The sequence below is a fragment of the Scomber scombrus genome, chromosome 4 (genome assembly GCF_963691925.1).
Source record: "Scomber scombrus chromosome 4, fScoSco1.1, whole genome shotgun sequence".
In the NCBI taxonomy this organism is placed as follows: Eukaryota; Metazoa; Chordata; class Actinopteri; order Scombriformes; family Scombridae; genus Scomber; species Scomber scombrus.
The window spans coordinates 32,014,462-32,026,961 of NC_084973.1; the positions used below are offsets into that span (position 1 = coordinate 32,014,462).

The following is a 12,500-nucleotide window of genomic DNA, read 5'->3' on the forward strand; positions in this document are numbered from 1 at the left end:
CTTTCCTTCCTCCCTCCCTTCTTTCCTTCCTTCCATCCTTCCTCCCTCCTTCCCTCCTTTCCTTCCTTCTTCCTCTCTCCTTTCCTTCCTCCCTCTTTTCATTCCTTCTTTCTCCCTTTCTCCCTTCCATCCTTCCTCCCTCCCTTCCTTTCCTTTCTTGCTAATTATCGCTATTTAATGCAATATAGTGTTAATAAGTGTCATCAGGTTATAGTTCCAGATAATTACTAACAGGAGGAAGTTTGATCTTAAACATAGAAGCCAAATCATATAATTACAGCTTGGTTGAACTGTTTCCCCTCCAAAAATATTCACTGTAAGACAGACATCTCTGCCTTTGACCTATCGGACATTTCCCAAATGGAAAATGGAGTTTATGTTTTTTGCACCGTCGGCGAAAAAACACAGTCGGCTTGTCAGTCACTGACCAGAGTCACTGATAAAAAATGTGGGTCAGGATGTGAAGATTCAGAGAAATGCTGACAGTATGTTTTTGTCACACACTGTACACTCACACTGAAACCAAACAAACAGAGCCAATGTAAAGCCAACGACAGACAGTAATGTAATGTTAGGTTTACATAGGTAGAGGAGGCGGGTCATTCTTTACCCCTCATGTCAACAATGCTGCAGTTCAGTCAAACACACGTGGAACATATAACATATAACACGGACTAGAAGGAGGTGAGTTCAGCTAACTCCTGAGTTCATTATAAAACAGCAAGACTCATGTCTGCCGGTGTGAAGCGTGAAGTGACTTTTGCTGCGATGGAGAACTACAACACCGACGACTTCTATCAATTCACAAGAAGAGGAACGATGTCTAAATATTCCCGTTCTCCGTCCAACACTGCTGGACGTTACCGGTAAGACTTTTTTTACTTTTTTTTCAAGTCGGAGGTCAATTTTAGTCTTCCGAAATCTGAAACAACATCAGAAGTTTTCTTCTTACTTTGTCCCTTCCTTCCCTCCTTCCTTCCTTCCCTCCTACCTTCCCTCCTTTCCTTCCTCCCCTCCTTCCTTCCTCCCCTCCTTCCTTCCTTCCTTTCCTACCTTCCTCCCTCCCTTCCATCCTCCCTCCTTTTCTTTCTTCCTTCCTTCCTTCCTTCTTCCTTCCATCTTTCCTTTTCTTCCTTCCTTCCATCCTTCCTCCCTTCCTTCTTTCCTCCCTCCCTTCCATCCTCCCTCATTTTCTTTCTTCCTTACTTCCATCCTTCCTTTCCTACCTTCCTCCCTCCCTTCCTCTCTCCTTTTCTTCCTTCCTTCCTTCTTCCTCCCTCCCTTCCTTCATCCCTCCTTTCCTTCCTTCCTTCCTTCCTCCTTTCATTCCTTCCTTCCTTCCTCACCCCCTCCTTTCCTTCCTTCCTTCATCCCTCCTTTCCCCTCCTTTCCTTCCTCACCCCCTCCTTTCCTTCCTTCCTCCTTTCCATCCTTTCCTTCCTTCTTCCTCCCTCCATCTTTCCTTCCTTCGGTGTCACCGTTAAGACATTTCTACTTTTTCTCAAGTCGGAGGTCAATTTTAGTTTTCCGAAATCTGAAACAGGGTTGATATGAAGCATTCAGTCCTGTAGCGTTGCTGTAATACCAGTTTAATCTCCTGTTAGTGGCGCTGTTAAACACAATCATTAAGACATCTCTTCTTACATTTGAGGACAAGACATTTGCATATTCACAACAGCAGAAGTTTTCTTCTTACTTTGTCCCTTCCTTTCCTCCTTTCCTTCATCCCCTCCTTCCTTCCTCCCCTCCTTCCTTCCTTTCCTACCTTCCTCCCTCCCTTCCATCCTCCCTCCTTTTCTTCCTTCTTTCCTTCCTTCCTTCTTCCTTCCATCTTTCCTTTTCTTCCTTCCTTCCATCCTACCTCCTTTTCTTCCTTCTTCCTTCCATCCTTCCTCCCTTCCTTCTTTCCTTTCCTCCCTCCCTTCCATCCTCCCTCATTTTCTTTCTTCCTTCCTTCCATCCTTCCTTTCCTACCTTCGTACCTCCCTTCCTCTCTCATTTTCTTCCTTCCTTCCTTCTTCCTCCCTTCCTTCCTTCATCCCTCCTTTCCTTCCTTCCTTCCTTCCTCCTTTCATTCCTTCCTTCCTTCCTCACCCTCTCCTTTCCTTCCTTCCTTCATCCCTCCTTTCCCCTCCTTTCCTTCCTTCCTCCTTTCCTTCCTTCCTTCCGTCCTCCATCCTTTCCTTCCTTCTTCCTCCCTCCCATCTTTCCTTCCTTCGGTGTCAACGTTAAGACACTTCTACTTTTTCTCAAGTCGGAGATCAATTTTAGTTTTCCGAAATCTGAAACAGGGTTTGATATGAAGCATTCAGTCCTGTAGCGTCGCTGTAATACCAGTTTAATCTCCTGTAAGTGGCGCTGTTAAACATAATCAGTAAGAAATGTCTTCTAACATTTGAGGACAAGACATTTGCATATTCACAACAGCAGAAGTTTTCTTCTTACTTTGTCGGTCAGTGAGTTCAGAAACTGACACAACGACACGACAGATGAGAGTGTGTGAGTCACTAACAGCGATAAACACCAACCAATCAGAGCTTTAGAGCTGCAGAATGAATGAAAGTCACTTTTTAAGACATTAATTGAAAAATCCTCACTTCTTTAACCTTCCTGTCATCCTCCCGGGTCAAATTGACCCCGTCTGTTTTGACTGTTCCTTGTTTCCTCCCTTCCTTCATTCCTTCCTTCCTTCCCTCCTTCCTTCCCTCCTTTCCATCCTTCCTTTCCTACCTTCCTACCTTCCTCCCTTCCTCTCTCCTTTTCTTCCTTCCTTCCTTCCTTCCTTCCTTCATCCCTCCTTTCCTTCCTTCCTTCCTTCCTTCCTTCCTCCTTTCATTCCTTCCTTCCTTCCTCACCCCCTCCTTTCCTTCCTTCCTTCCTTCATCCCTCCTTTCCCCTCCTTTCCTTCCTTCCTTCCTCCATCCTTTCCTTCCTTCTTATTACATTTGAGGACAACACATTTGCATATTCACAACAGCAGAAGTTTTCTTTGACCGGAGCTCATTTTCTACAGAGAGTGAGTCTCTTTGCTCTCAGAAAATGCTGCATAACAGGTTGTTTGTAGCTCTAATGTTGCTACGCTAGCGACTTTTTACCTATTTTCTGTAAAGATGTGGTTCCCCAAGTTTTGTTGACCAAAGCACGCCTTGACTCACTGAGGTGTTAATGCATTAAGAACAAGCTGCAACTACCACGGCTTGAGGCTCAATTACCTTAAAGTGCAATACCACAAATGGCCACTAGATGCTGGCTCCAAAAAACAAAAAAAAATCCTGGCTCCAATTTACTCCCATTAAAAAAGCGTAATCGTCAAATGCATCAGCTTTAACGTCACTGCTCAATGTTTCCGGTAAACTAGTATTAGGTGGCGTGATGTTTTTAGAGCGTAAAAGGCAACGCCCCGTATTCCTTATTTAGAAAACACAGAAAAAGATGGCACCAACCGTAACCTGCATCTCTGGGCTTCAAACCAGCTTCAATGCAAAGTAACCAGTTTTAAATAAAAGCATTGATTGGTAACTTTGGGTCAGAATATTTCAATTTACTGTCATAAAAGTAACAATAAATCTAAAAATGCAAATAAGTGCATCTGGATTACCTGACTTCTCTATGAGCTTATATACACAAAAACATTGAATTCAATTCTTTGGTAATCGCAGTAACTCCAGCTCTTCTCTGAGAGTGAAAACTTTCCGCTTTCATGTTTTCACTAACACACACTGCCAGCTGCAGTTCATCCAGTTAATGTTTGTGTTTCAAAGTGCGTCTTCTCTCTGTTTACACACAAATCAATAAAGGCTCCGAGTGCAAACACTAGTTAGTTATGACGGTTACATGATAATACATACATACGTACGTGGATTAAGTGTACACCAGCAACTTAAAGAAAAATACATTTTTAACTTTTTTCATTAAAGTTGGAAACCTAAATCTTCGAGCATGGAATCACATTTATTTATTTAACCATCGTGTCGTCCTCCCGGGTCAAATTGACCGCATCTCTTTTGACTGTTCCTTCTTTCCTTCCCTCTTTCCTCCCTTCCTTCTTTCCTTCCTCCATCCCCCTTTCTTCCTTCCTTCTGTCCTTCTTTCCTTCCTCCATCCCTCCTTCTCTCTTTCTTTCCTCCCCCCTACCTTCCTTCCTTCCTCTTTTCCTTTCTCCTTCCCTCCCTCCCTCCTTCCTTCTTTCCTCCCTCCGTCCTACCTTCTTTCCTCCTCCCTTCCTTCTTTCCTTCCTTCTCCCTCCCTTCCTTCCTTGACTCGAGGACAACAGGAGGGTTAAGAATTTGGTTTGGTCCTCTGTCCAAGGACTGATGTTTTCGACGTCCTCCATCGCCTCCATACCTCCTAAAGGTGGTTTCCATCTGGTTTATGACTGTTCAGATTTCATAAGAGCCATCTGGTTCCAATCTAGATTGGTTAAAAATCGGATTTTGGCTTGCAGTCTGAACGCAGCCTAAATGTCACGTCTCATTTTTCAAGTCACTGCAGACTGTATTAAACTAAACCTATGATCTCTCCCTAAATCTAACCAAAAGCTGCTACTTAAACATAACCACAAAAGAAATAACAGCAAATATTGTTCTGCCAGACGAGAGTGAAGACATTTTGATGTCAGAAAAAACATTTGACTGATACATTAACTTACATTTGGGAGATATTGTGCTTCCATCAAAATGTATTTTCCATTTCAGTTTATTGATATATAAATGTAATTTGTTGGCGACAGGGTTGCAAACACATTTTTAGATTTTCTCATCATCTCACTCTTGTAGAGAAAGTGATTAAGCTGGTTTTAAAATGTTGAACTATTCCTTTAAAGTTAGGTTTAGATGCCGGGGAATGTATTACAACACTGAGGGGTGTGTATGTACGTGTGTGTGTGTGTGTGTGTGTGTGTGTGTGTGTGTGTATGTGTGTGTGTGTGTGTGTGTGTATAAAGAAAGTTGAAATTGAAGGACAAAGAGAAAAACTTCAAAACATGTTTGTGCTTTGACGGCCCAGTGACCCAGAGCTGATATCAGCCAGCTCAGGTTACACACACACAAACACACACACACACACACACACACACACACACAGGTTTCCATCACTTCATTACACTGACTTACATTCATTTTCTTGAGACTTAACCTTACTCTGCTCTAACCTTAAACTAACACACACACACACACACACACACACACACACACACACACACACACACACACACACACACACACACACACACACACACACACACACACACACACAGGATAATAATAGTGGGATCATATGTCCTCATTCACACTGAATTTACGTGAGAACTTAAAAACACCTGCAGGTAAAATTCTGCATGTTGACCTTATATGGCCTTATGACCTTTGACCCTGTTTTTAGTCAGAAACTCACTGAAAGTATTTTTGTTGTTGCCTTGCCTTGTTCATATGTATCATTCCAGCTTTTAAACATGACGATTTACTGCTTTTTAAAAATCTAAAATTAGTTCCTGGTTGGACATCTCAGGCTCTAGACACCAAAAGATAAATCAGAATATGTGTCAGTGACAAATAAACTGTTTAAAAATAGTTTTAAAAGCAGCATCAGGTTTGTTAAAATGTACATTTAGTATTTTTGTTGGTTTTATATCATTTGAAATGACATTTGCACCATTTTTTACCAAAAGTAAGACTGAATGCTCCTGAAAATGTGAAATGGTGTAACCACAAAATAATGATACATATTACATATTTTATCCTCCTAGAGAGAAAGAAAGAAAGAAAAGTGAGGAAGAAGAGGAAGAAAAAGGAGAAAGAAAGAAAGGAAGAAAGAAAGAAAGGAAGAAAGAAAGAAAGAAAGAAAGAAAGAAAGAAAGAAAAAAGAAAGAAGAAGAAAGAAAGAAAGAAAGAAAGAAGAAAGAAAGAAAGAAAGAAAGAAAAGGTAGGAAAAAGAAAAAGAAAGAACAAGAAGTGAGAGGAGGAGAGAAAGAAAGAAAGAAAGCGTAGGAAGAAGAGAAAGAAATAAGAAGTAGGAGGAAAGAAAGAAAGGAAGAAAGAAAGGAAAAAGGAGGAAAAGAGAAAGAAAGAACAAGAAGTAGGAGGAGAGAGGAAGAAAGGAGGAAAGAAAGATTAACGGAGGAAGAAGAGAGGGAAGGAAAGAAAGATAAAGGAAGGAAGGGTCCACAAAAAAAGAATGTGTGCAAGTTATTCATACGTTTATTTTTTACATTTTAACCCTTTAAATTTAAACTAAACCACATAGACACTAAATAAATCTAAATCTGCTCTCAGCATTTTGACGAATTGTTAACCTTTGTGTCGTCCTCCCGGGTCAAATTGACCCCGTCTGTTTTGACTGTTCCTTCTTTCCTCCCTTCCTTCTCTCCTTCTTTCCTTCCTCCATCCCCCTTCCTTCTTTCCTCCCTCCTCCTCCTCCTGTCTTTCTTTCCTCGCCATTACCTTCCATCTTTCCTCTGTCCTTCCTTCCTTATTTCCTCCCTTCCTTCCTTCCCTCCTTTCCTTCCTTCCTCCCTCCTTTCCTTCCTTCTTCCTCCGTCCTTTCCTTCCTTCCTCCCTCCTTTCCTTCCTTCTTCCTCCCTTGCATCCTTCCTTCCTCCCTGCCTTTCCTTCTTTCCTTCCTTCCTTCTTTTCCTTCCTTCTTTCCTCCCTCCCTCCTTCTCTCTTTCTTTCCTAAACCACATGGACACTAAAAAAAATACTCATTATATACTTTATATATTAAGAAATTCACCAGTGTCAGTGCAGGAACGTCAGAGATAAATAAAAAGGTAATTAAATAGGCAGATTTTTGCAGGGAGTCTGAAGACTTTCACACATACACAAGCTCACATTTAGAGTCTTTAGTCGACTGGTGTGTTATTGTAGAGACGACTGAGCTGCAGCCAGGTGGTGAAACCTGATATATGAGGTTTTTCCTCTACCTGACACTCCTGCCCTGGATTCATCTGCTGCTGTACAGAAAAAACACATGAATACATACATGAGAAAATACTTCTTTCTGCAGAGTTCATGACGAGAACAGATCAGAATAAAGTGTAACCCAGTGTACAGGAACACACACATAAGAGCAGGAAAAACACTAAACTTTAGTCTTCAAACAAAGCTGAGTTAAATGTCACCGATCAAAGGTTTAAATACACACACTTACACCCACCCATAGCTTCCTGGCGTCTGATTGCTTAGACATGTGAGACCAGGAGGCCCCAGCACTCCCTCAGGCAGGTGGAGGAGCTCGAGCTGCAGGTTTGAGTTCACCTCTCAGTTCTCACGGTAGCAGACAGGACAGGAGAGGAGGGGAGAGGAGAGGAGTGCAGGACCGCTTGGGGCGTTTGATCGTTTTTTAAAAAAGAACTTGACGAGCGTGATGACAGAGCACTGTGTGAACCAGCAAACCGTCTCAGGAGGAAACCAGGAAGTCTAACAGAGGAGCCACAAAGCATGAAGAAAGAGATTATCAGTGAGTTTCTGACTGGAAAAAGAGAGTCAAAGAGAATAATGTCTGTGTTATGAAGCAATGTAGACATCAGTGTGAGTATCTATAGCGGTGTTTGTAGCTGTAGAGGCATGAGTAACAGTTTAAATCAGTAGACATACTAAATGCATGAGTATTAGTATCTCTATTAATGCTGAAACAATTAGCTAATTAAACTGATTTATTCATTGACAGATATTAAATACCGGCAGCAGCGAAGCAAACATGCAAAGTATGTTCTGATTCCAGCTTCTTAAATGTGAAGATTTACTGCTTTCCTTCGTGTTGTATCGTTGTTAATTAGATCTTATTGAATCTTGGACTGTTGGTTGGTTTAAAACAAGATATTTGAGTATTAAAAAACTGGTGCAACTAGACCCCCGAATGGTAAATTAGCTTATAATGAATATATCTCTGTATATTTTTACCATTAAGTAGAGAAGAAGTGTGTTTGAGGTCAATGCTGGATCACATATCTCAGACACAATTCTTTAATCTTTGTGTCGTCCTCTCGGGTCAAATTGACCCCGTCTGTTTTGACTGTTCCTTCTTTCCTCCCTTCCTTCCTTCCGTCTGTCCTTCCTCCCTCCTTCCTTCCTTCTTTCCTTCCTCCATCCCCCTTTCTTCTGTCCTAACTTCCTCCCTTACTTCTCTCTTTCTTTCCTCCCCCTACCTTCCTTCTTTCCTCTGTCCTTCTTCCTTCCTCTTTTCCTTTTCGTCCCTACCTCCTTCCTTCTTTCCTTCCTCCCTCCCTCCTACCTTCCTTCCTTCTTTCTCCATCCTTCCTTCCTTCCTTCCTTCCTCAATCCCCTTTTTTCTTTCCTTCTTTCCTTACTCCTCCTTCCTTCTCTCTTTCTTCCCTCACCCCTACCTTCCTCCCTTCCTTCTTTCCTCTGTCCTTCTTTCCTTCCTCTTTTCCTTTTCCGTCCCTACCTCCTTCCTTCTTTCCTTCCTCCCTCTGTCCTTCCTTCCTTCCTTTCCTTCCTCCCTTCCTCCCTTCCTTCTTTCCTCCGTCCTCCCTTCTTCCTCCCTTCCTTCCTTCTTCCTCCCTTCCTTCCTTGACTCGAGGACAACAGGAGGGTTAAATCCAGCAGAGATTAAACTGCTTTTATCGTCTACTACTTCGTGTCGTCCTCCCGGATCAAACAACCCCTGTTTCGACTGTTCCTTCTTTCCTCCCTCCCTTCCTCCCTCCCTCCCTTCCTTCCTTCCTTCCTTCCTTCTTTATTACCCGTACAGCAAATTAAATGTAAATAAAGCGATAACGTGTCGTTCTATCACAGGCAGAGCAGACGGTCACACTGAGCCTGATTGCATCCTGATACACAACAATCACAGACTAACAACCCACTTCAGCTTTCATGCATAGTTTGCTGGTTACTCTTCAGAAACCCGGTTTTATTTCAGGTTTGTCCATGACTTGAATCTACAGCAGTTTATGTAGTTTGTCTCCGTTTAGTAGGGAGTGACACCGATAAGTCTTTCAGCTGCTGTCAATCAAACACAAATACACACTGACACACTGACACTGAGACAAAACCTGTTTCAAACTTCATATTGAATTAACCAAAGTCAGGGTTGCAGTCGATGTCTAACACTGATTTACAGATGTTCATTTGATATGTTAAATACTGTCTTGTCATGTAGTGATGAGTCAGTTTAATCAATTTATAGTGATGTCATCAGGCTTATCAGCTTGGGTTAGCAGGGAGTGTTAACCAAGCAGGGAGGATCTTATGCTACTCTCACATCATATTGTCTAATCATAAATAAAACAATTCGACTTGTAAATAACATTCAGACATATTTCTAAGTTACATCTTGGAAGGAAAGGAGTAAGGAGGGAAAGGAGGAAGGGAGGAAGGAAGGAAGGAAGGAAGGAAGGAATGAAGGTAGGAAAGGAAGGAAGAATGAAGGTAGGAAGGAAGGAAAGGAGTAAGTAGGATGGAAGGGAGGAAAGAAGAAGAAAGGAAGGAAGGAAGGAAGGAAGGAAATGAGTAAGGAGGGGAAAGGAGAAGGGAGGAAGGAAGGAAGGAAGGAAGGAAGGAGTAAGGATGGAAGGAGGAAGGAAAGGAGGAGGGAAGGAAGGAATAAAGGAAGGAAAGGAGTAAAGAGGGAAAGGAGGAAGGGAGGAAGGAAGGAAGGAGGGAAGGAAGGAGGAAGGAAGGAAGGAAGGAGGGAAGGAAGGAAGGAAGGAAGGAAAGGAGTAAGTACGATGGAAGGGAGGAAAGATGGAAAAAAGGAAGGAAGGAAAGGAGTAAGGAGGAAAGGAGGAAGGAGGAAGGAAGGAAGGAAATGAGTAAGGAGGGAGGGAGGAAGGAAAGGAGAAAGGAAGGAAGGAATGGAGGAAGGAAGGAAGGAAGGAGTAAGTAAGATGGAAGGAAGGAAGCAGGAAGGATGGAAGTGATTAAACCCAAATTTATGGATATAATGTTAGTTATTAGTGCATAATGTTTTAACCATCAATTAATCAACTCTGCAATCATACAACCATCTGGAGTTGCCTAATGATGGCCGCAAACCGCAAACATCAATCATGACTTATGAAATGAGAGACACCATCAGCTTGCATTATGGGAAATGTAGGATCCAGTGTTTTTGCATCTTAACCCTCCTGTTGTCCTCAGGTCAAGGAAGGACAGGAGGAAGGGAGGAAGGAAGGGAGGAAGGAAGGAAGGAAGGAAGGAAGGAAGGAAGGAAGGAAGGAGGGACAGGAGGAAGGAAGGAAGGAAGGAAAGGAGTAAGGAGGGAGGAAGGAAAGGAGGAAGGAAAGAAGGAAGGAAGGAAGGAAGGAAGGAAGGAAGGAAGGAAGGAAGGAAGGAAGGAAGGAAAGGAGTAAGGAGGGAGGGAGGGAGGAAAAGAGTAAGGAGGGAAGGAAGGAAGGAAAGGAGTAAGGAGGGAGGGAGGAGGGAGGAAGGAAGGAAGGAAGGAAGGAAGGAAGGAAGGAAGGAAAGAAAGGAGTAAGGAGGGAGGGAGGAAGAAGGAAAGGAGGAAGGAAGGAAGGAAAGAAGTAAGTAGGATGGAAGGAAGGAAGGAAGGAAAGGAGTAAGGAGGGAGGGAGGAAGGAAAGGAGGAAGGAAGGAAGGAATGAAGGAAGGAAGAAAGGAAAGGAGTAAGTAGGATGGAAGGAAGGAAGCAAGGAAGGATGGAAGGAAATGAGGAAAGAAGTATGTAAGGAGGAGGGAGCAAAGAAAGAGGGAAGGAGGGGAAGAACGAAGGAAAAAATAAAGAAAGAGGAAGGAAGGAAGGAAAGAGAACAGTCAAAAGAGACAACAGGAGGGTTAACAACAAAAACTAAAAGCTCTCCTCTGGTGCTTCTGTTTTGACTATTTGTTAAATATCTTATCGCTTATGATCGACCCATTTTTAAAAGAGTTAATTTACATAAAGGGCCGTACTAAATGGCCACAGAGCCTTTTTATTAGGATGGCGTTTACCTTTGCATTGCCCACTAATGAAAGTCCTTCCTACTTGCAGCCTAATAAGAGATAAGAGAGGTGATATATCTGTGCTTGTTTGCTGCCGGTCTGCAGCTCAGACGTAGAGAACATGGCAGAGGATCGTCATAGAAACGGGAGGACGACCAACGAGCCTCTGCAGGCCGTCGACCCCGAGCAGCACGAGCTCTCCAGCAAGAGGAAGCCGGCTTTAGTCAGGTAGGCAACGAGATTTCACACAATATTAAACTCATTGAAACAAATTGATTCATGCAGCTTAAAAGCAAATACTTCTTTTTACTGATGCGATCTCTGTATTATCTATTAGAAGTTTCTTTAATAAAGGTTTTTATATCCTTTTCATTACTTTTACAATTAGTTTATTTAAGTTTACTTGATGTGCTGCAGTGTAAAAAGTAGTGTTATATAATTAAAGTAGACTTGAATTAGAGTACAAAGGGTCACAGACAATCAAACAGTTATATAATGCATGCTATAACTGTTTATTTAGTGTTGTGTAAGGTTGTATTAGTATATTTTAGTTTACTTAATGTTATATCTGCAATAAATTAATCCATGCTCGGTTGATTTGTGGCTCTTGTCTGCAGGTCAAAGACCTTCGACCACACTCTGCTGACTCAGGTCCAGACCGACTCAGACTCCAAGTTAGAGAGGAAGAAGTCTCAATACAGCCAGGTGAGGATTTATGATCTCACCTTTTATTACAGCTGTAAACTTTACAGCACGGAGACGTTCTCACACAGTTGTTTTTTCCAGATTACTGATATCAGGTTATAATTTCTGATGACTTTTTTCCAGTCGACGTTGTTATCTTATTGATTGTTTCTACGAGAGCACATCGGGACAGTCAGTGGGTCACGCTGATGTCATTTGTAGGAGGGCTGCAGCTAAGTAGGACACTAGAGTTCATGTCCTCAGTTCAAGGTCTTAGTCAAGGTACAATCCTCCAAATTAAAAGGCAAGGCAGTTTTATTTATATAGCGCATTTCATACACCATGGCAAACTCAATGTGCTTTATTACATAAAACAAACATTTAACAGTAAGAATTAGGAATAAAAAACATAAAAACATGCAATTTGAGAACTAAAAATAAAACCCAATAATAGTAAAAATCATGGAAACATTTAAATTTAACAATTAACCCCCCCCCCCCCCCCCCCCCCCACTAATAATAAAAACAAAGTACAGAAACATAGAAAGAGAGAGAAATAAAATACTATAATAGAGCATTAAAAATAAGATTGCAGCATAAAATAATGATTTGCTTTAAAATCATTAAAGGACAGAGTGAAAAACAAAAAACACCCAGTTAGGTTTGAGGAAACATTAGCTTGGGTTAAAAACACTACCACGACTACTTTTTAAGGTTTCGAGACCTTTTTGTAGTCATGGTTACAATAACAACCACATGGTTTAAGGAAGTGAACAGTGATCTAAAACGCTGAATTATCAACCGTGGATGTATGAGATGATGAGAGCTGGATACTTACCCTAACCCATCGCTCAGCCTTGCCGTCAATTTCTCCAGTGGTCACTCGCGGTATTGCAATAAATAATCCCCTGCAGCCAA

The 12,500-nt window shown here is 41.9% G+C and overlaps 1 protein-coding gene and 1 pseudogene across 1 annotated transcript in view; both read left to right on the forward strand.

Annotated features, from left to right (window-relative positions):
- LOC133978510 (zinc finger protein 208-like) overlaps positions 1-12,500 on the forward strand; it is a 355,630-nt pseudogene that overhangs the window by 315,388 nt on the left and 27,742 nt on the right.
- LOC133978541 (GRAM domain-containing protein 2B) overlaps positions 7,348-12,500 on the forward strand; it is a 19,607-nt gene continuing 14,454 nt past the window's right edge. The window contains 4 exon segments of the mRNA XM_062416804.1: positions 7,348-7,392; positions 7,394-7,455; positions 11,004-11,126; positions 11,516-11,603. Coding sequence (XP_062272788.1) covers positions 7,363-7,392; positions 7,394-7,455; positions 11,004-11,126; positions 11,516-11,603 — 303 coding nt within the window. The 5' untranslated portion in view covers positions 7,348-7,362.